Source organism: Astatotilapia calliptera, chromosome 1 (genome assembly GCF_964374335.1).
Source record: "Astatotilapia calliptera chromosome 1, fAstCal68.1, whole genome shotgun sequence".
In the NCBI taxonomy this organism is placed as follows: Eukaryota; Metazoa; Chordata; class Actinopteri; order Cichliformes; family Cichlidae; genus Astatotilapia; species Astatotilapia calliptera.
Genome location: NC_137422.1, coordinates 2,161,374 through 2,185,792, shown reverse-complemented (window position 1 = coordinate 2,185,792; position 24,419 = coordinate 2,161,374). Strand labels below are relative to the sequence as shown.

The 24,419-nt window shown below is 39.3% G+C and overlaps 1 protein-coding gene across 4 annotated transcripts in view; it reads left to right on the top strand.

The window, feature by feature from the left end:
* LOC113034360 (multiple epidermal growth factor-like domains protein 11) overlaps window positions 1-24,419 on the top strand; it is a 265,441-nt gene that overhangs the window by 88,727 nt on the left and 152,295 nt on the right. For all 4 annotated transcript variants that reach the window (XM_080299954.1, XM_080299959.1, XM_080299956.1 and 1 more), the window contains exon 6: window positions 17,752-17,844. In XM_080299954.1, the coding sequence (XP_080156080.1) occupies window positions 17,752-17,844 (93 nt within the window). The remainder of the gene's footprint in view (window positions 1-17,751; window positions 17,845-24,419) is intronic.

The window sequence follows — 24,419 nt, the reverse complement described above, 5'->3', positions numbered from 1 at the left end:
TAGTAGGAATGCTGGAAGCTAATTCTTAGCTCTTAACTACAAAAACATGGCTGCCTGGTCTGCTAACGTTAACATCCTGGGACAGGTCTTTTGTTGTGTGATATACACAGCTTGAGCTAATTGAAAGAAGAAGAAGAAAGGGGAGCGTTTGATTTGAGTTGGGGGCTTTCCCTATGTTTCCTGGCTCTTTTGTTGGCTCTGTTTTTATGTCCAGTTTATCTCTCAGATAAACATGTGATTCTGTGCAGGAGAAGTTTACTTACAATACCTTTTTAGGTGAACTTATGGATGATTCTTTTCTTGCAGTGCTTTAAAAAAAATCAAATCTCTTTTTAAATCTCTGCCTGAGGCCATTGTATCTTTCTTTGGGGTCATTTCTCCCTGGCTTAGCCTGTTCTTCATTCTTGTTAGAACTTACTGTCCTGTCTTCCAGATGCTGAACGATTTTTACTTTGACCTTTGGCCCAGAGAAGCTTTAATCAAACCAAACACACTAATGAATGTTTATTTATACACACATACATACACATATACATGCACACACATACACACACACCTCAAGCTGATGCCTCAAGATATGTCATAAGCAAAAGTGCACGCACATGAATGAGAGGCGGAAGGCGATTGTAGTTAACAGGGTATTGCCGACTATCCTGCTAATTGCCAACTTTACTTTTGTCATCATGTCATGTTTAGGATTAAAAATAAAAAAGATTAAAAAAGTTTAATCAAATGAAATATTGATATTTTTGTATGGGAATTGATCCTGTAACATGAAATGCTGGTAATGAAAGTATCAATATTTCAGGATCGCGTTGCACATCATGGCAAATCAGTGAGTGCGACCGTAGACAGCAGTAAGGAGGAGACTGCGAGTGTGTCGCAAAGACACATAAATAGGGGCGACCGTGGCTCAGGGGGTTGGGAAGCGCATCTGTAACCGGAAGGTTGCCGGTTCGATCCCTGGGCCCTCTGTCCTGATCGTTGTGTCCTTGGGCAAGACACTTTACCCTACTTGCCTACTGGTCTCGGCCCCTCTGGCCGAGACCAGTAGGCGCGATATGGCAGCCTTGCTTCTGTCAGTCTGCCCCAGGGCAGCTGTGGCTACAACTGTAGCTGCCTCCACCAGTGTATGAATGTGAGAGTGAATGAATAGTGGTATTGTAAAGCACTTTGGGTGCCTAGAAAAGCGCTATATAAATCCAATCCATTATTATAAATATGACTGACACCCGTAAACGAAGCAGCATCGGGCTGCAGTTTAAAGAAGAAACTCAAGTCAAATCAAGTCAAGTGGCTTTTACTGTCATTTCAACCATGTACAGTAGTACAGTGCAGAGTGAAATGAGACAGTGTTCGGCTGAGACCCTGGTGCTACGTATGATATATAACAGACAAACAGGACTGCTGAAAGTGCAATGTACAAAACAACTGAAGAACTGAAGAAACCTCGTGGATGAGAAGACAAATGTCTTCACAAAGAAGTCCAGTAGCTTTTTTCCCAAGCTCTTTAAACTACCATGAGCGCGATGACTGAGAAACTACAGAGACATACTCCTGTCTTGACCTAATCGTATAGTAATAATGTCATAGAAGTGGATAAAAAAAGGGTTCTTGTTATTTTCTGCATTGGAAACAAGTTATGAAGTCAAAGTTTTGAAGTCATTTAAAAAGAAGACAGAAGCAAAGCGGCCAGGGGCATTTAAATTGTGTCATCTGTGTTTTTCTTCTTTAATCTAAAAATAATTATTGAATTTTACCTCTTAACAGCTACTATGTCACCAGCAAATTACTTAGGGATTTGCATTTTAGCATTATGCTAAGACTGTCAGAAGTTTTAGTATCTTATGAGTGAAGTTACCATGAATTTAGGGCTTGCAGAAGATTTCCTTTTGCAAGCCATAATATTTAAAAATCCCATTTAAAGAGGTGACAAATCTACCCTATGTTTAATCAAACATTGCAAAAAAGGAACATTATATAATGCTGAGAACACCAGAGGAGAAAGATTAAAAGAGCTTTTTGTATTCAGGACAAAAACTGTTTCACTGGGATGTTGCAATCTGCTCTACTGACAGCTGTGCAGACAGATCAGGCAGTGGAGGATGATGTCAGGTGTGCCCTTACAGTTGGTCCCACTGCAACTCTGATGTTGTTCATACCTCTGCTTTCATTCTTCCTGCAGGAGCAGATTTAAGGGCACTAAAGACCACCTCTTCATGCTAAAACAATAGCAAGAATTGGGTAGCGATTAGCTAATTTGAAGTATATTAATCTTTCTGTACCCATGGTTGATGTAATCCTCCTTGTAGCCATTCCTGCTTCAGCCCACAGGATGAAAGGATTAGCCACCTCTTTAAAGATTTATCAGCTCTGCTTGAGGATTACAAGAGCATTCGCTTGTTCGCTATCTTATTAAAATTTGGAACATTTTATCTCTCTCGCCCTCAGAAAATATGATGGATAGCATAAAGATTGAAGCTAGAGGCTGATCATATACAGTGCCCACCGCAATATTTGCAAAACACAACTAGGCAAACAGGGCACTGTTTGATTTAGATGTGTGATGTTGGGTTTTTTAACTATTAAAATCATTTTTATCATGCACTTCTGTTGTCTTCTGTGACATTTCAGGACTTTTGATGTTGCTGAGCAGGTCAGTGTTTTCATGTTTCTTTGCATTATAGTGTTGATTTTGCACTTCTGACATTTTTGCTGACTGTGGTAGATTTATTTGAGTTTTCAGCTTAATGATGACCTCCAAATTCAACAATTTGAATCAACATCAGATATTGTGTCTGCTTCATTTGTCATGACTCTACTGAAAAGAGTAAATAATATCCTTTGCTATAATTCTTAAAAATTTCATGAATCATTTTTGGAACACTGCTGGCGCTAAGGTCTGCAATTTAATCACACACTTATCTGTTGATCTATGATCAACTGTTGTGGTGTACACAGGCAGGACTATAAAAATTATATATAAATATCAGTGCTGTCAATAGATTTAAAAAAAAATTTAACAAATTAATGGCACAATTTTCTGTAATTAATTGTGATTAATTGCAAATATTTGACCAATAGCCTGGTTGCAATTACATTATTTCAACTTTATATTTAAGCTTGTAACTGACATTTATGCAAAATAATGAGGTAAATGGAGAATAAACACAAAGAATGCTAAATGCTTAAATTCAAAGAGAAATCCAATAGTTTTCTTCAGTCTTTTAACACAGCTTCTCTCCTGTGAAATACAACTTTTTGAAAACCTATATACTAATAGCTAAGTATACACTCATATATAATATATATTAGTGCTGTCAAACAATGAAAATGTTTAAAGAGATTCATTATAGGGTTACTTCATTTTGCATGAGCAAACAGACTCGAGAAAAGAGGGAAAATATACGCACTTAACTTGTTTATTGAACATCTTGAACCTTCATGTAAACAAAAAACTCTGTGAACATTTATCCACTCTCTCTCTGTCACTCTTCGGGAGGCTTCAAGTCCTTGAGACGAGGAACCAAAGCGATGTAAAGCGCGTGTTCTCAACGATATTAACAGGTCTGCATTTTGTTGCAATCCACGTGGCAATTGTGTCAGTTAATATGGCCGACCGTGGCTCAGGGGGTTGGGAATCGCATCTGTAACCGGAAGGTCGCCGGTTCGATCCCTGGGCTCTCTGTACTGGTCGTTGTGTCCTTGGGCAAGACACTTTACCCTACCGCCTACTGGTGTTGGCCAGAGGGGCTGATGGCGCGATATGGCAGCCTCGCTTCTGTCAGTCTGCCCCAGGGCAGCTGTGGCTACAACTGTAGCTGCCTCCACCAGTGTGTGAATGTGAGAGTGAATGAATAGTGGCATTGTAAAGCGCTTTGGGTGCCTTGAAAAGCGCTATATAAATCCAATCCATTATTATTAATATGTCCGAGGTCGACTTACCGAGCCCCCGATGCTCCGTGATTGGTTTGGTGCAAGCTGGGTGACACGTTAGCCAAAGTGCTAGCAGCATCCCTGACTAACGTAGGCTTCGCTTCAATGTGATATTTTAAGATGGAAGTGCTTCGGTGAAAAGAAAATTCCTTCTTGCACAATGTGCAAAATACTTTATGTCGGTCGACTGTTCCATCTTGTTATTTTTTTAATACTGAAATTTCCCATCGAGAGGGCCAATGTGTGTTTATCATCTTCCATATTGAGTTGATTGGTTCAGCTGCCCGTCACTACCAGATCTACTGCCCATTTGCACATGTGCGAGGGTAACTCTATTTGGACAAACTGCCCAAAATGCGCTGACAGAAACATTTCAGGGATTTTGAGTCATTCTGCACTGCAGTTGCGTTAATTGCGTTAAAAATTTTAATCGCGTTGACCATGATGGCGGATTAATTTGCATTAACACGTTTAATATTGTTTTCTCTGGGAGCGCTCTTTTTCTGCTATCTGTCCTGGATTAGCACTAGATGCAAACTGAAACAATAATGCTGGACAGGAATTTATCTTCATTCCAGGCCATTCAGTTCACACAAACCGACGGACTTGTTATTTTCTAGGCTTAACCTGTGTGTTTCTTAGAGCTGTCAGATAACAACACCATATTGTCAATATATTATTATTGTGGTCATAAGAAATTTAAAAAGGTGTTGGTCAGTGTTCATGATTCATGAACAATAACAAAGAGACTAGGTGAAAAATCCATTGGTGAGTTCCCAGAAGAAAAATCCAAGAACAAAGGTTTGTCTCATATTTTGATCATCCCCAAAATATTTTAGGAAAATATTCAGTGGACTGACAGCTGAACTTTTCCAAAAGCTTTGGTCCCATTACGTCTGGTGTAAAATAACATCATCTGGATCTGGTGTTAAGCCGGCACTGTTGGCTGACTTCTGGCATGGTAAGTGGTATTTCATTCAGATATGGGCTAGGCCTGGTGTAGATGGCACTGTTTATTTGATGGCATGACACATCTGGCTAGATTGTGGTTTGGTTTATCTCGCCAAGGCTCATAGAAAACAGGTCTGGCCTGGATCCGGCAATAAGCTGGCACTTCTGACCGGCTGGTGTCATGGCAGGGTGTCTGTCAACCAGATGTGGGCCAGGTCTGGCAATGATGGTACTATTTATTTTCCTATTTCAGTTAGAAGACCTAAATGCCATGTTACTATATTATACTGCTATGGTAGCCAAATGCAGATTTCACAGTTTTGTGAGTGTACACTTTATCCAAAACCTAGTGAGGGTTTACTTATGTTTACCACCAGGTGGCTGTAGCTCAGGAGGTAGAGAGGGTCATCTACTGATTGGAAGGTTAGTGCTGGTTCGATCCCTGGCTCCTCCAATCTGCTTGTCAAGAGTGTGAATGTGTATAAATGCACTTAGTTTAGAGAAAGTGTGTGACTGGGTGAATGTTGCATGTTGTATAGAGCACTATGAGTAATCTGGGAGAGTAGAAAAGTGCTATATAAGAAGCAGTCCATTCGCTGTCTGAACATGGGTTTCATCATGTTTCTGTTGTGCTATTATGTTCCAGCACATGTTGTTATTACATGGCTTGATTAAGGTACACATTAGGCTGACATCTGGGGCCAGAGCTGAAAGTGTTCTGGGCCAGCACAGGACCAGCAGTGTGTCTGCAACAGGCCCATGTGTGGGCCAGATCTGGCAAACCAGATCTGGGCCACCAAAGGGCCGTCATTCTTTGCGGTATGTGGGCCATGTGTAAGCACATTATGTGGGCCAGATCCAGGCCATACCAATTTTGCTTTGGGGGTAGTCAACCAGGGTAGTAGCATGATGGTCTGGGGCTTCACGACCTGGACAACTTGTCATAATTGACAGAACCATGAGTTCTGCTCTCAATAAGAAAATCCTGAGGGAGAATATCCAACCATCAGTTCATGCAGGCCTGAAGGCAAAGTGCACTTGAGTTATTCTGCAAGGCAATGATGAATGAACAGCAAGTTCATCTCTGAGTGATTCAAAAAAAGGAAGATTTTGGAGTGGCCTAGGTATGTACCACTGATCTTAAAACCCATGGAGATGCTTTGACATTCAATTTATTTATTTATATAGCGCCAAATCACAACAAAAGTCACCTCAAGGCGCTTTATATTGCACAGTAGATACAGAGAAAAGCCCAACAATCATATGACCCCCTATGAGCAAGCACTTTGGCGACAGTGGGAAGGAAAAACTCCCTTTTAACAGGAAGAAATCTCTAGCAGAACCAGGCTCAGGGAGGGGCGGCCATCTGCTGCGACCGGTTGGGGTGAGAGAAGGAAGACAGGATAAAGACATGCTGTGGAAGAGAGACAGAGGTTAATAACAGATATGATTCAGTGCAGAGAGGTCTGTTAACACATAGTGAGTGAGAAAGGTGACTGGAAAGGAAAAACTCAATGCATCATGGGAATCCCCGGCAGCCTACGCCCATTGCAGCATAACTAAGGGAGGATTCAGGGTCACCTGGTCCAGCCCTAACTATATGCTTTAGCAAAAAGGAAAGTTTGAAGCCTAATCTTAAATTAGAGATAGTGTCTGTCTCCTGAATCCAAACTGGAAGCTGGTTCCACAGAAGAGGGGCCTGAAAACTGAAGGCTCTCCCTCCCATTCTACTTTTAAATACTCTAGGAACAACAAGTAGGCCTGCAGAGCAAGAGCGAAGTGCTCTAATAGGGTGATATGGTACTACAAGGTCATTAAGATAAGATGGGGCCTGATTATTTAAGACCTTGTATGTGAGGAGCAGGATTTTGAATTCAATTCTGGATTTAACAGGAAGCCAATGAAGGGAAGCCAAAACAGGAGAAATCTGCTCTCTCTTTCTAGTCCCTGTCAGGACTCTTGCTGCAGCATTTTGGATCAGCTGAAGGCTTTTCAGTGAGTTTTTTGGACTTCCTGATAATAATGAATTGCAGTCGTCCAGCCTGGAAGCAATAAATGCATGAATATTTCTAATTCTAGAGATGTTGCACAAATGGAAGAAAGCAGTCTGACATATTTGTTTAATATGTGCGTTGAAGGACATGTCCTGGTCAAAAATGACTCCAAGGTTCACAGCGTTACTGGAGGCCAAGGTAATGCCATCCAGAGTAAGAATCTGGTTAGATTTTCAGGGCCGAGTACAATAACCTCAGTTTGATCTGAATTAAGAAGCAGAAAGTTAGCGGCCATCCAGGTCTTTATGTCTTTAAGACATTCCTGCAGTTTAACTGATTGGTGTGTGTTATCTGGCTTCATGGACAGATAGAGCTGGGTGTCATCTGCATAGCAGTGTAAATGTATGCTATGTCTTCTAATGATACTGCCTAAGGGAAGCATGTATAATGTAAACAGAATTGGTCCTAGCACTGAACCCTGTGGAACTCCATAATTAACCTCAGTGTGTGAAGAGGACTCTCCATTTACATGCACAAACTGGAGTCTATTAGATAGATATGATACAAACCACTGCAGTGCAGTACCTGTAATACCTACAGCATGTTCTAATCGCTCTAATAGGATATTATGGTCGACAGTATCGAACGCTGCACTGAGGTCTAGCAGGACAAGCACAGAGATGAGTCCACTGTCAGAGGCCATAAGAAGATCATTTGTAACCTTCACTAAAGCTGTTTCTGTGCTGTGCTGAGCTCTGAAACCTGACTGAAACTCTTCAATAAGCCTCTGCAGATGATCTGTTAGCTGTTTGACAACTACTCTTTCAAGGATGTTTGATATAAAGGAAGGTTGGAGATTGGCCTATAATTAGCTAAGACTGCTGGGTCTAGAGATGCTTTTTGAGTAAAGGTTTAACTACAGCCAGCTTGAAGGCCTGTGGTACATAGCTGATCATTAGAGATAGGTTGATCATATTTAAGATCGAAGAATTAATTAATGGCAGGACTTCTTTGAGCAGTTTTGTAGGAATGGGGTCTAAAAGACACGTTGATGGTTTGGAGGAAGTAATTATTGAAGCTAACTCAGAAAGATCAATTGGAGAAAAAGAGTCTAACTTAACATCAATGGTACTAAGAGTAGCTGTAGATAATATTACATCTGTGGGATGATTACTGGTAATTTTTTCTCTGATGATTAAAATTTTATTTGTGAAGAAGTTCATGAAGTCATTACTAGTTAACGTTAAAGGGATGGTTGGCTCAACAGAGCTCTGACTGTTTGTCAGCCTGGCTACAGAGCTGAAGAGAAACCTGGGGTTGTTCTTATTTTCTTCAATCAGTGATGAATAGTAAGATGTTCTGGCTTTGCGGAGGGCTTTCTTATAAAGCAGCAAACTATTTCTGCAGGCTAAATGATGATCCTCTAAATTTGTGACACGCCATTTCCTCTCCAGCTTACGAGTCATCTGCTTTAGGGTACGTGTTTGAGAATTATACCACGGAGTCAGGTACTTCTGATTAGAGACCTTAGTTTTCAAAGGAGCTACAGTATCCAGAGTCGTACGTAGTGAGGAGGTGAAATTATTAACAAGATAATCGACCTCTGTTGGAGTAGCGTTCAGTTAGTTGCTCTGCTCTGTGTTGGTACAGGGCATTGAAGATGATAACAGTGGGTGGATTATATTCTTAAACTTAGTTGCAGCGCTTTCAGAAAGACATCTACTTTGATAAAGTCTACTCTCCACTGCTGTGTAATCAATTATTGTAAATGTAAATGTTATCAGGAAATGATCAGACAGGAGAGGGTTTTCAGGAGACACTGTTAAATGTTCAGTTTCTATGCCATATGTTAAAACAAGATCTAGAGTGTGATTAAAGTGGTGGGTGGGTTTATGACCTTGAAAAAGCAGTTCATGCTCAAAAACCCCTGAATGTGGCTGAACTAAAACAATTCTGCAAAGAAGAGTGGGCCAAAATTCCTTCACAGCAATGTGAAAGAGTCATTGCACGTTATCACAAATGCTTGATTACAGTTGTGGCCATAATGGTGGCACAAACAGTTATTAGGTTTAAGCAGCAAATACGTTTTTACAAAAAGAGCTGCAGGTTTGGATAGCTTTTTCCCCTTAATACATGAAATCATTAAACAAATGCATTTTCTTCAGTTGCCATTGTCTAATATGATCTGAAATATGCAAGTATGGCAAATACAAATGCAGGAAAAAAAGGAATTACGAAGGGAGTTCAAGTGTTTTTTTTTCACAGCACTTTAACTTTACAAAAGCTGTACAAGAAACTCAAACACGTAATTATTTGCAATATTTTTTGTGCTGTGTTATCTGACTCTTCGTTTTACTATATGGGCAAAAGAATTTGATTGTCTGCTTTCGCACGCATATGAATTGGACCTTTCTCTAAAATTTAGTGCTTTCTTCACCTGCATCTGTGTGTAGATGTTGCATGTGTGTGTGGGTGTGTGAATTGGGGGCTGTAGGTACACAGCAGGCAAAGGCTATGTCAACACATAAAGTCTATAGGGAAGTGTGCTAAAGTCTCACTTTAGCATTCATCATCCAGTTTTTTTTATAGTGCATTCATAAAGTTGTGATTTTTTGTTTAACAGGCTTGAATTTAATTAATTTAGTTAATTCTTGTCTGAATTTGTGTTGATGTATTTGACCTTACTTACCACACACATCTTTCTGTATTACAACCAGCAACTCCATCCTAATCTCAGTCTGTGTTGAGAACTATGTAGGTGTGGATGCAAGGATTTCTTTCCTAATATTCAAAACAAGCTGTAAAATTTAACACACTGCTGCTATAAATTTAGAGAGGATGACCCCTCTGGGACTAAAATGCAATAAAACCCAGCTTTACAGAATCCGATCTAACTCCTGTAGCCACTCTGTCCACATTTTGCTCCCTGCTTGCACACTTCTTTGCAACTTCCCAAACTCAGCACTTCACTTTGTGTTCACTGCGTGGATTTTAACACTTCGTAGCCTTAAAAAACAGGTCAGAGTGTTGAAATACTTTATGCAAGAGAGGTTGTTTTTTCATTTGTTCCTGTGCACATTTATATGCACGTCAAGCTGCCTGCTTCTGTAAGAAAGCAAACAGAGCCAGGACTATGGCACATCATATCTCTGTGATGGAGGAGCTAAAGTCTCCAAGCTGTCAGCCCATCTTCTTCCAGCACAATCCCTACCTGATGTATGATGCAATATTCATACTCTGATCCTACAAAATGAGTTGAAGGAGATGTTACATAAAATTCAACATTTTACTTTTAACACATTGTACTAAAGATAAATATGATTCTTTTTTCATTGTTATTCCATTATGCACTATGGGTGTTTAGTGTGATGGGTTAAATTACCGTTACTATAGATATGATTGTTTTTGAATTACTGAATTGCTGTGTGTCATAGAATGTGTCAAGAATAGGCGTTAGCGTCCTTTACTTGCAGAAAAAGGAACAATTACTGAATCTTCCGGAATGCACTGGGCAGGGTACACCCTCAGCACATTGCCACTTCGACCCCATTCACAACCATACTGGTTTTGGGATCCTGTGCAATTAGAGATTTTCACAGATATATCCTCATGCTGACAAAGGGTTACAGCATAGAAAACAAAATAATAAATTGATGTGAAACAGTGTAACTCTGAGTAAAACTCCCCAATTTGAATAAATGTTTCAAAAATGTGTTAATTAGAGAGTTTTTTATTTCCAACATTTTTATTGTCTTGTTCCTCTGGCAAGTAAAAATCACACCTGACTGTAGAAACATTACCATCACCAGCTATTTATTAATGTGCCCATCTCCGAGTTTGTGAGTGTCCTCCCCACAGAAACAACACCATGATTTTATTCTACAAGCTCTTATTATGACCTAAAGTTTTATTAACAATAACTTGAGAAAGCTCTTTCTCAAAGATAGATGGGTAGTGTGCGTACATCCATCCATCCATCCATCCATCCATCCATCCATCCATCCATCCACCTTCTCTCGCTTTATTTGGGGCCGGGTTGCGGGGGCAGCAGCCTAAGCAGAGAAGCCCAGACCTCCCTCTCCCCAGCTACCTCCTCTAGCTTATCCGGGGAAACACCAAGGCGTTCCCAGGCCAGCCGAGAGATATAATCTCTCCAGCGTGTCCTGGGTCTGCCCCGGGGCCTCCTCCTGGTGGGACATGCCGGAACATCTCACCTAGGAGGCGCCCAGGAGGCATCCTTGTCAGATGCCCGAACCACCTCAGCTGGCTCCTTTCGATGTGGAGGAGCAGCGGCTCTACTCTTAGCCCCTCCCGGATGGTTGAACTTCTCACCCTACCTCTAAGGGAGAGGCCAGCCACCCTTCGGAGGAAGCTCATTTTCGCCGCTGTGCGTACATCTATATAAAATCATATTTTGATCTTGGAAATATGATATCAACCCAGATACTAACTCTAGATGGTTGGAGTTGTTTTTGACCAGGTTATGTCAATGCTTCAATGGAACTATCAGTCAAAAGTTTTTGAACACCCCAATTTTTCCAGTTTTTTATTGAAAATTATGCTGTGTAATGTCTCATTGCACTCTGAAATGAAAGCACAGTACAAATAAGGAATTAGAGTTAAAAAAGAAATTGTGGAATCAATTTATAGACCAAAATGTATTCTAAACCTTTGACTCATCAAAGTAGACACCTTTGGCAGCTTATAACAGCTGAACACATCCATCTCATTCTTTCTAAAATAGAAATCAAATATTCTTCAGAAAGTTCTTCCCATATCTGTTGCAGAAGTTCCAATAAATGTGTGGACGTTGTAGGTTGCTTTGCTTTCACTTTTCTGTCCAGTTCATCCCAAACCAGCTCGATGGGGTTTAAATCTGGAGACTATGTTGTGGGTCATTATCTTGCTGTAGGATGAACCCCTGACCAACTAGGCGCACACCAGAAGGTACTGCATGGTGCTGCAGAATGCTGTGGTAGCTGTTTTGGTTCAGGGTGCCTCTAACTCTGTACAAGTCACCGACCCTGGATCTAGCAAAACAGCCCCAGACCATCACACTTCCTCCTCAATGTTTGACAGTTGATGGCACACACTGTGGAACCATCCTTTCACCTTCTTGATGGCACACAAAGATCCTACGTGATGAACCGAAGATTTCAAACTTTGATTGATGAGCCCATAATACCTTCTTCTAGTGTTCAGTAGTCCAATTGTGGTTTTTCATGGCCAAGGCAAGCCTCTGTCTTATTCTGACGTCTTAGCGATGGCTTTCTTGCTGCAACTATATATATAAAACCTCAAGAACAAATCTTTGGGATATTATATTTGTTTTTTTGTTTCATATGAAAACTGACTTCAGTCAGTCACTCATGCTTTTTGGACATGTTTCAAACTTTTTTTTTTCGGGCTATAAGGCGCACTGTCGATGAATAGGTGTGTTTTCATACATAAGGCACACGGGATTATAAGGCTCATTAAGCAAAACAAAACAGTCAGATAAGTCAAACTTCACTCAGCTCATTCTTCTTGCCTCCTCCACTTCTGTAACATTGATTCATTACTGCTGAATTCTCTCACAGCTGCGCTATTCCCATGTTGTTGCAGTATATTAATGACTAACCTCGTATTGTGGATGGATTTTCTCAGTTGTTCTCCTGACTGAAGTTTGGTCGATTTATAGCATCCTGCTATGCGATTGCATTTGTCTCTAACTATCGGGAACCCTCATGTTAACTTTTAGCGAGTGCAAAAAAGTTAGTGTTCATCCTCCAGCTTCACTGTGTTTATGTTATGCTAACATAGCTGTGTAGCTAGCGATCATGTAGCACATCATTATATACCAGCTAGCCCAACTTCAGTAACCCTACAAACGTCACTGCTGTTTAGTTTTCTGTCTTCATTTATGTTGGAAGTGATCTTCAGAAATCTCTCAGTCAGAACATGCTATATCGTGTTTAGGTGGAAACTAGCGAGCTAACTTCCTGCTAACTTCTAACTCTGTTAAATTTAATAAATTCTGTTTTCATTGATGCCTGAATGTTAAACTTAATTGTTACACCTGGTAAAGCAGCAACGCTGATCATTTTATTAAAGATGAAAGAATTTAGACAGTTTCTAACTCTCAGTGATGCCGCAGTGTTTGTTTGACTTTGGGACCTGAAGACTTTTTATAGCAGATAACCACCTTAAAAATATTCTGCAGTGGAACAAAAACAAAAGAAAACCATGAATCAACCTGATCCTGCTGAAGTGAAGCAGAGCGAAGTTACAGAGGTTTAATTAGAGACACAGTTAAGCATTTTGCAATTTTGCATAATCTGAAAAAGTTTACATTTCTTTTGTATTGAACAGCAAAAATGAGGCCTCTTTTGTTGGAAGTCAGTGAAATTTAAAATGAAAATAAAAGTAAGAGGGCATTCATGACGATGTTTATGTGAAGCGAAATGTGAAGTGCAGTTTGGATCTTCTTTTGCTGCTGGTTCAGTCAAATTTGGTTGGAGAGAGACAAAACTGCAGTTTCAGAACACAAAGCGCGACGCATCAGAATCTGTGAGCTGTTGGCTTTCAGCCCCAACGGCGTGTACGTGCAGTCGGGTGAGAAAGCCGACATCTCACTGATTCTGATGCGTCGACGGGTCCGCCCTTTTTGTTTAGATCCTTGTGCAGAATCAGTGTCAAAATTTTGTGAGGTTTAACCTGAGATTCTGGCGTTTCAGGAAAAAATAATTTATATTTAAAAATCGATTCAGGATTTTAATGAATCGATATCGCGTTATTCAAGCTAGAATCGATTTTAATTGGAAAATCGATAATCAAAACCCACCCCTAAGCAAACCAGAATTCATACATAAGGCGCATCAGATTATAAGGTACATTGTTGATTTTTGAGAAAATTAAAGGATTTTAAGTGCGCCTTATACTCTGAAAAATATGGTACTATGTGTTGTGCCCTTAAACTCACAAAATGACAAATTAGGTTTTGGTGTTTTAACCAAAAACTGCCGGATGAATAAAACATCGTACTCAGTACTGGAACTCTTTAACAGTCTTTCTCACTTCGTGCTAGAATTACTCCATATTACTGCAAGAACTTGTTTGACTGTATCCGACTCAAGGGTTTAGGTCTCTTCCCTTAATTTTTCATCCATCAAACCGAGGCCTTGAGTTTTAGGTTTCCTGAAAAATGCTCCACTTGTCTGATATATCAAAGTTCTATTAAAAACATCTCAGTGTGCTGGTTAATCTAAAGTTTAATGTATTACTTTTTATAATCATTAAAATAGTGTTTTAAGAGTTCGTTTTAGCTGCTCAGTGTGCAGTTTTTCTGTCTTGACTGCTCATACTGTTTGTCTTTTTGTCCTTTTCACATTGCTTTTTGTCCTTCTCGTTGCAACATTGGCTAGTGACCACCTCTGACCTTCTAGCTAATAGCTGTATGAGATAATGCCAGAGTGACGCACAGTTGCCCTGTAAAACTCTGCATCATTTATTATTTTGTGATAGAATCATTTTTTAACCTTTAGATTGTGCATGATGGCTTTCAACTGTAGTGTTGTGTCACAATGAAATATTATAGCAGTTGGAAGGTGATAATGGAGATGTCAGCACTACCTTATCTGTTTGCTGTACAATGCAGATAATACGCTTTGCTCGCTAGACTGGCTGGTAGAATATCTCCATATCTAAGCAAAGTAGAAAATATTATGACTTACTGTTACATTAGGATGTCAAAGAGCAAGTAGTACGTCAGGGATGTGCAGAGAATTTTTAAGGGGAAAATGACAAACAGGCACTGGTAATGTCATGTTTGGGAGTACAGAGCACAGCACTGCATATTAAAAAATATAGACACAAATTATGTAAATTAAGAAAAACCTTCATTAATTTGCTGCAGATACTCAACAGAGGCAAAAAAGCAACACTATCAAGGATTTTGTCTTTTTTTTTTTCCTTTTTATTTTTAGTTGCCGGTAGTTACCAGGGAGTCATTGACTGGTTTCCAGGGCTGCGTGACTGAGGCTTTAGCAGCTTCATAGTGAATGCCAGCAACCTTCAACAACCTTTGCAACTGGCCAGGAGGAAGTCATTGTTGTGGTTATTTAATGTCCTTAAAGAAACAAACATTATCCATGATTCCATGACAGATCTGAGGATGTGAGGGCAAATACTGTGTCTTCCACCTCCAAGTAACATCACCTGCCTTTATGTCTTTTGCACACCAGTTCCAGCTACTAGATGTGACAGATTGAAGCAAAGTAGTATTAGAAACTAAAACAGTCTTATAGATAATCAACTTTAGCTCCTACACTCATTTTCGCCTAGTGAACAGTGATTGCCACACAGTTGCCAACTGGTTCTACGCCTGTGTATTCGTGGTCTTAGTTTAATTTATTAGGATATTATCATTAGCTGTAAGAATGCATATTCATACTGAGGTCTTATAAAAACTTTACATTGTGACAATACACAATAGCAACCGAGAAACAGCTCAACTGGAACACCAACAGACAAGAGAAGCAATACCTCCATCCTACAATATAAACTAGGTATAATGGGTATAATACTTCATTTAAAAGTATTATATATTATATATAGTATTATACTATGTTGAGTAAGCTTTCTGAAAACTAACATTGATTCATGTCATTCATTTATTTAATTAATTAATTACTATAAAATCTATCTATTATCTATTCTATTAAAAGCTTGGCAAAATGATTTTGTTTTCATATTTTTGTAAATATGATTTTACTGGTTAATAGTCTCTAGTCTCTGCCGTCATAGTAAATTCCATTTCTTCATAGCGTGATGACCTTAAAGAAAAAAAGAATAGTAATATATATTAAATATATTTATGTGTTTAAATTAGTGCTGTCAGCGTTAATCTCGTTAAAATGGCGTTAACACCGTAACCACATTAACGCAGCAGCACTAGTTTAAATTAAAAAAAAAAACATTAATCACTTCAGTTTTTACAGCAAAACATTGAGAATAATTTTATTATGTAGCGATATTTTTTTACCGTTAACTCAGTTTCCCTGGGTTTGTGTTATGAATAAATCTTATTTTTTGGTACCAGTACTGGTTTTATTGTGTTGTATTCATCCGTGACGCAGGAAAGACGGGTGGACTTCCTGGTGGAGCTTGCAAGAGAGTTGGCTCACTCTCATGTAGCTGGGAAAAGGGCAAGAAAAGAACAGTTGCTTTGGACACAACCCTCCACACCTAGTCCTGGAAAAAGAGCCACGTGTCAGGTCAAACACAAATGCAAGAACAATCATGCCACTGTGCAATGTGTTCACTGCAACAGATACACATGTGGTAAATGCAGACTACAGATACCATGGCAGTGCCAGGATTGTGAGTGATTGCTGAAAATGTTGAAATGTACTCACTCACTTTTTATTATTATTTGTAAAAATGTGTACAAATGGTTGGTTTTTTGTACTGTTTTTATCAATAAAGGACATACACCCATGTGTGTTGATTTCTCCCTAAGATGGCAAACTGAAACACTCCAAGTTGGTGACTTTTGGAGATTTATTTTCCTGGATGATTGAGAATGCATCAAGACGAACACAAAAGGAAGTTCACCGCTTTTAGCAGCCCCCCCCAGACAAACAAAGAGGCAGTTGGCAGTTAGAAATCAGCAATCGTTCACACACCCCCACTCCCCTCCAGAATTCTCAGGTAACAACCTAATTTACATATGAATTGATGACTAGCCAATTTAGCTTCCACTTGGCTGAAGCTAAAGCCTAGCTAAAAGGTAGAAAAGCCAAATGGCTGCTCTCTGGGACTCTAGAAAAGGACGGTCCGTGAAAATGTTGGCGAACATAAACCGGCCCATGGCACAAAAAAGGTTGGGGGCTGCTGCTATATAGCACTGTTACTGTGTCTATTGAAATAAAAATAAATAATAAAGTATGAAGAACATATTTAATCTTTTAACAAATGCATGAAAATATTGAAAAATCTGTGATTTATGATTATTTTAATTTGCGTACTTCTTCTAACTCAATAGAATTTCATGCATTAAGAGACGTAGCTGGCCCTGTCTAACAATTGTATGGTAAGATTCCCAGGAGCTTGAGGCAATAGCAGCACTACTAACTGTGTTTACACGTCCGTTACAGTAGATGCTACAAGTAAATGAACACACAGTGTCAAAAAATCTTCAGTAGTAATTATTGTGTCTTCATTGCACTAAGGGATTGTGTAATCAACTGTTGAGTGCTAGTGTATACACTAATCAGGCATAATATTATGGCATCGGTTAGTAGGAACATATTAAAGTATATCCCTAATATGCATTCCTAAGATACAATATGAGGTAAAAAACAACAAAAGTTAAAAGAAAGTCTCCAATAAAATAAATATTAAAGACTCACCACGTATTACCAGCAGTTAGTGTATATGTCTCTTCACACCTGAGAGTGTATCTGAGTTCTACAGGTGTTTGCACTGTCAGCATTGTATATCCGGTTGTTAAAAGTGATATGCGTTTTGTTGTTGCTTCCATTGTTTTTCCACAAAAATATGCATTATGAGATGACCATTACCATCTGCTGGAGGGCAGAAGAGAAGAAGAATCAGATTAAGACATTATTCTCCAAACAGACTTTTCAGTAGAAAATTTCCAAGCCAGACTTTGTGCTAAGCTGGAGTGGATAGTGTCAGACTTGCACTAAAGACTGTAACATTGAAAGATATTAACATGAATTAAATAAGCTGAGGGAACGGGGATTATGATTTAAATGACAAATGGACTTGATGTAAGGTTTTATGACTCAAAGAAAGAACTTGATAACTTCTTATGTGTTATAGTTGCTTGTTTGACATTTGTTTCAATGTTGTTCTTTCTTCTCAGCACTGTGCACAGAAGAGTGTGCCCATGGACGATGTGTCTCTCCTGATACTTGCCAATGTGAGCCAGGATGGGGAGGACTGGACTGCTCCAGTGGTGAGTACTCAGCAGACAAACAGACAGTAAATGGAAACATTACTACAAAGCATTGCATTACAAGCGTAATGTAGCATAATGTAGCTTTGAATAACAGTAACAACAGTAACAACAGTAACAACAGTAACAACAGTAACAACAGTAACAACAGTACCGCAGTCGATTAAAAATAAAATTGGCCTCATCCTTTTCTATTTTTGTCTACTTTTCTAACCTGTTTGGTTTTGTAATATTTGAACATAACAGTTCATAGCATTTCTTAGTATAACTTACCATTACATGGCTTTGCATAACATAACACAACATTGTATAACTGTAGAACATTTAGAGACAAACTATCCGAATTTCAGGAGCAGGACCACTCCTCCAAACACGCGCCCTCCTGTTCTCATCTATATGACCCCCAGTTCTCAGTTACTTCACTTTTCACTGACAGACTGACAGAATTTGTAATCCTGATGTGTAAATAACTAGTGGTGACACAGAACGTTAATAGCAAAATGATCAAACACTTCATGAAGACCAACCAGTCATGTTTTTTAATGTTAATGATTTTATTTATATTTATATCTGTATGTTAAAGCAGAAGCTGCTGTAGCACAAGCTTCCATTGCTAGTTGTATTTGTTGATTTGCTGAACAGCATAAAAACATGTGAAAGGAGTGTTTTTTCTGGTATACGGACCAATATAATTTCTGAGCAGTAGCTTGGTACAAGGCTAAGGGATCGGAAATTAGTAACATAATTTAAAACATCTTATAAAAACAGGTGATGTGTATTAAAACCTTTTAAATATATATATTCCATTATACCAGGAAAACATATATTTAAAAAAAATCATTGCTTCTAACAATTTTGAAACCTTTAAAAACATTAGATTTTGATCTGTGGCTATTACTTGTTTTCCTGCAATAATCCAGCCTAAAACATGAGCAGCATTTAACTATTAGTGACACAGCATAAAATTACAGATTGGCAATGTGTTTAAAGGGACAGCTGGCATTAACCTTATGTCACGAGAGGGCAGAGGTCAATCCCTGTTGATTGTGCAAATCAATACATTTTGTTTCGTTTACCTTTAGCTTCATACAAATGCAATATGTAGGAAAATAGAAACACATGCAACATGAATGCAAATACATAACACTGAAATAAGACAAAAAGCTCAAATTCACAAGCTGCTGTCCCGTGCATTTAGCCAGAGGTAAAGAGTGAAGTGGACATTGTTGACAGGTGTGTCTAATATACGATGCTGGGCTGCATGTTCAGCTGTGCTGGGATTTTTGTCTTTACGCGCTCATTATGGAGAGAAAAACTTTTTATCCATGTCTGGCTGACAAAGTTTTAACCATTACATGAGACACAAACAGCTAAAATATGCTTTGGCTTTGAAAAAGCTACTCAGAGCTCATCAGTAAAAAAGCATGTAAATGTAATGTGTCAGAGGCATTGTCTGTTTCCATGACAACAAATGGAGGCCTGTTCCATAATGCAATGCAGACAGAAGAGCTCACAAAGAAACCTCATCGTTGGCGTCAGTGTTTTATGGACTTTGCCTAACTTCCAACAACCTTGTGGAGCGAGAGAAGTGAGGTTACTTAAAGCCTTATAATCACAGGCCGTTTCCTGTAGGTGACTGAAATCCTTCTGTCAGCTGTATCATGCACAGCAGAACAGAGAGACAAAAACACCTTTTTTAATCTAGAAGTTATACCAGAGATATGATAAGAGAGCCACATTGCATCAAGGAATTCTGAATTTAAACCATTAAGCTCAATGGTCAAGCTCAAGAAAGACCCTAAGGCGAGCTGGCCTTAGGGTCTTTCTTTTGGTCCCCAAACATGAGAATCATCTTCATACCCTCAGAATTATGGAATCTCTCTGGGATTCCTCTGAGAAGATAGAAGGAACCAAAATCACAGAAGAACTCTGTAAAGTCCTTCAAGATGCTGGAACATCCTAAAGTTGAACCAAAAGTTTATTTTAAAAATGTGCAAACACAGAAAAAGAGCAAGATGCGGACAGCCAGGCTCCAATTTCATTCTCAAACTTCTTGCAAAGCTAACATTTCAACCCTCTGTCTTTCCTGTCTGTACAGTAACATTGCAGGCATTTTCACATTTTCAGACATTATGGAAAGAAATGGTTTTAAAACATTTTTACAACAAATTTTACACATTATGAGATTATGAGCAAAGTCTAGACATACATGTAGAATAATTGTCATGGTCCTGGGTCTGATAATTATTAATATTGTGCAATATTGTGGCACCCTGCTTTCCATGTTCATTTATTTCCTGTTTTACTTTGACAGTCCCGCGTCCTGTGTTACTGTATTCTGTTTTGACAGGGAGGAACTGTCTCATGTGGGTGATCAGCTGTGTTCACTCCTGTTCCTTATTTCCTCGTTACCCTCCTGTGTATTTAGTCCTCTGTCTTCCTCCTTCTGTTGTTGGTTCATCTGTGTTTCTTCCCTTGTGTTTCCAATTTTCAGGTTTCTAGTTTCATACAATATTTAGTTTTCCCAGTATAGGTTTCGTTAGCTTCATCCTAGTCATTCTGTGCTTTTTGTTTGTACTTTGATTCAGCCAAATAAAAGGCTCGCTTTCTGTTCATCACCTCACTCTGCCTCCATCGTCTGCTTTTGGGTCTACCTTCTCCTCACTCCACGCCGTCTGCCTCTGCAAAAATAAAAGTAAAAGCCCTTTTGCACTAGTACCTACTCGGTTCGGGTCGAGTCTGCTCGACTTGGTTTTTAGGGTTTTCCATTAGGTGGTAGTACCTGGTACCAAGTACTGTGTTAGTACTTTCTCTGCTGGGGTTCCAAGCAATCTGAGTTGATCCAAAAATGTGACATCAACAGGCTGCATCGTGCTGATTGGTTGACTTGACAAAAGTCAACACTGCCATTTTTGAAACCCGACGACGAGGGAAATGGCTGCACCAAAACCCACAGCATGGTCCAGCTATTAGGTGCAGACTCGTACCATGGTGGGGGTGTTTGTATATTGCCTCCATGTCCTGTCTCTTCACAGAACTTTCGGCCGTGTTGCTGTCACGACTCCGGGCACATTGAGGTGGTACGCCATTGTAATGGAAAACAACAGAAACCGAGTCAATTCAAGTCAAGTCACGAGGCAGAAGTCTTCTGGTGTTTACTATTTTAGCCTTCATGTATCTTTTGCATAGTTCTTAACAAAGGCTATGAGTAAACGGATGCAATTGTGTCACATCTGGAAAATAATTCTCGCTACACAGAAGTAATCTCTGTTGATTGAAATGATATACTTCTGAACCTGCCTACGCAGCAGTTTGCTTCTCATGTGCCTGATTCTATAAAGAATCTTTATCATCTTAAATTTCTTCTTTGCAGCATTTTCTTTCTTTTTATCTGATCCTTTTTGCACATGATAATCTTTGTCATTATAATCACAATCCCTGCATTACATGATAATTTTCATCAGACTTTTTCCTTATCTGTCGTTAATTTCTTCTCTTTTAACTGCTTCTGAAGCTTCTCCCAGAGTCCCCTGTTCTGTCTTTGCTTTCTCTCGTCCTGCTCCTTCTCTCACTGCTTCAGCCCTGCTTTGTCTGAGCTGTTTATGCTGCCTGGCAGAACAACAAAGTTCTTCACCTGGACAGGGCTCTAGAAAGGGAAGGTGGCTGAGGCTCACACATTGCTACATAAACTAATCTGATTAGCTGCAGAGGAAGACTTAACACAGGCTTTCTTTTTCATTGTTCAGTGTTTTTAGTCACTTGAAGTTTGACTTACTTGTTAGTCACAACTTGTGTTCGACAAACATAAGACGCATTTTCTAACACAACAAACATGTACATCACAGTCACATGGAAAGTATGTCTGCATACAATATTATATTTAGTATATTTAGTAGTTCAGAGCAAAACGTGTGTAATAGATTTTGACAAGAGAAATATTTTCAACATGAAATGCTATAAAACCCTGTAAGTCAAAGTTTTTGCAAAGAAAGCGCCCCCTCTTGGTGACACTAGGCCATTGCATGAAACGTGTTCATGATGGAAAGTACCTCGACTTAGAAGCAGGAAAGGGAACTGCCAGTAACTAACTGGCACCTGGCTGGGGACAGCAAGTCTAAGCATGTGTTTCAGTAAAAGCAGCTGTTGATCAAAATTACTTTAAAATGAGAAAGAGGGGGTTACAGTATAGCTCACCAATTTAAAGAAGCATGTTCAGATTACACACAGAGCAACATTATTTTATTTTATTTACATCACGTTTTCTGGTTGCTGTACTCACAAACAAAACTGTATAACACTGACGGTCTTTAGGACCTTTGGGTTAAAAAATGGGTTAAACAGTGTTCAGATCATTCTGCTTACAGGGATTACCTACATACACTGAGCCCTTTATTTAAAATGTTGCTCACTTGACCACAATATATCTGACATAATATAAGGAAAATACATTCTCTTTTAAATTTAAAGCAAATGAATCTCATTTTATTTAACAAACTGAAGGTTGAAGTGATATTCAAGGTCACAAAGTAGATTTTGTTTATCTGCCTCTGTTATATGAGTTCTCGTGACCGAATCATTGTTCAGCACTTTCCCAGTGAATCGGTTTGTAACATATGAAGTGAAATTGTGTCAATTCTACTGATTTGGATTAGATTAAGTGAAGTGGCTGGGTGATATTTAAGCCTTTAAATTCATTCATGTTGCTGGTGCATCATACAGGACACTGCTGAGCCATTCTGTATTAGAAAGTAATATGATTTGAAACAGCGTAGGACAAAAGTGACCACAGGATTCTTTTCTTTGTGCAAATTGTGTAAAAGCATGTAGAAAACAAACACATTGCTCATTAGGACGAGCTCGACATCCCCATAGGAGAGACGCTTCTGTCTCACGGTGCAGCATCTTTACAGCAAATTACATCCTTCCACAGGTAATGAGAAAATGACAAATTGTACGACGAGGATGTGTGGAGGCAGAATTTTCACGCTGAGCTGTTTTAATCTAACACGGGAGAAAAATGTACTCCCCGATGTTCAGATTCACCTGTCGTACAGCCACGTTATCCACAAAGCAAGGTGTGATGCTGCTCTGTGCAGAGCTTTGCTTTAACACTAAAATATACAAGAGGGAGGAAAAGGAGAGGGAGGAGATGCATAGATGAGTGCAGGAACAAAGAGACAGGTCGAGAGATGTTACAGACAGCCAAACTTCCAGAGAGAACCAGACACATTAAATTGAGTTTGACTTTCCCTGTGTTTACTTCCACTCCCTTCCTTAAACAAGGACACAAGTGGGCCATCAATTCTTCATCCTCCCTTTCCTTTAGCTTAAGTGGTAGCAGATTTACCTAACCCATGTCTTGGCTTGGCCTCAGTCCCTTGGCTCTTGCGCAGCAATAAAAACAGTAAACAAAGGGGAATCTGGAGTACATCGAATAAGAAACGGGGGCTAAAGGGGCTGTGAGGCTCATTAGGTGCCAATAACCTCCTCATCACCCAAACAGCACATGTTAATAGCTAGGGGTTTATGCTGAACTGGGCAGCACCAGGGAGGGCAGTGTGAGAGTATGCAAACCTGGGGAGTGGAACCAAGTGGTTAAAATGAAACTGATATTGAGATGCAGTCGTTTCATTTCTACTTTAAACATGCAGTCGGCACAATTTTCTTTTTCCTCAGACTTATTTGAGTGTTTGAGAGATGTGCTCAGCAGAAGCTGAAAAATAGCTTCTACTTTTAGGTTCTGTTTTTATTGTTTTAACCCTTTAAAACTTTTTAAACTGTCAAAAGTTATTTTCTCTGAAACAAACCGTCTGCCACTTTCAGCTAAATCAAATTTTGTGTACAATTATAATTGGACACTTTTGCCAAATGCTCGGTTTTCCTTTTTAAATTTTGCCATCTTTAAATAATACAGACTTTGATTTAGTTCAGTTTTATTTGGCTTGACGGGCGGTGTCCTGCAGGTTTTAGATCTCACCCTGGGTCAGCACACCTGAATCACATGATTAGTTCGTTACCAGGCCTCTGGAGAACTTCAAGACATGTTGAGGAGCTAATTTAGCCATTTAAATCAGCTGTGTTGGATCAAGGACACATCTAATAACTACAGGACACCGGCCCTCGAGGCCTGGAGTTGCTCACCCCTGATTTATACAGTACCAAATCACTGAGCATCACATACGGTGACACCAGCAATGTAGGAAATCACACATCCTTAGTAATCGCACATTTTACAGCACAGCATAAATACATTGATACATCTATCGGAAACGTTACTGGAATAACTTTTGTAATTGGTTTTGCTTCAATGAGATTTTACTCAATGATTCCCAGTTTATCATCCTTTTCAGAAACCTCAGATCAGAGCAAACTTGTAGATGCTGTGTCCATTTAATACGGTGCCTCACCAAACCACGAAAAGTACATGCAGGCAGAAGTCGCAGTAAGTTTCAGTCTGCAGTCAGAACAGAGGGAGATAATTTATTTCAGGCCAACGTGAAAATAATCACGGGAAAACGTTTAAACTGACATAACTAACAAAATTACAGGTAAATACATATTACCTGCCTAACGTA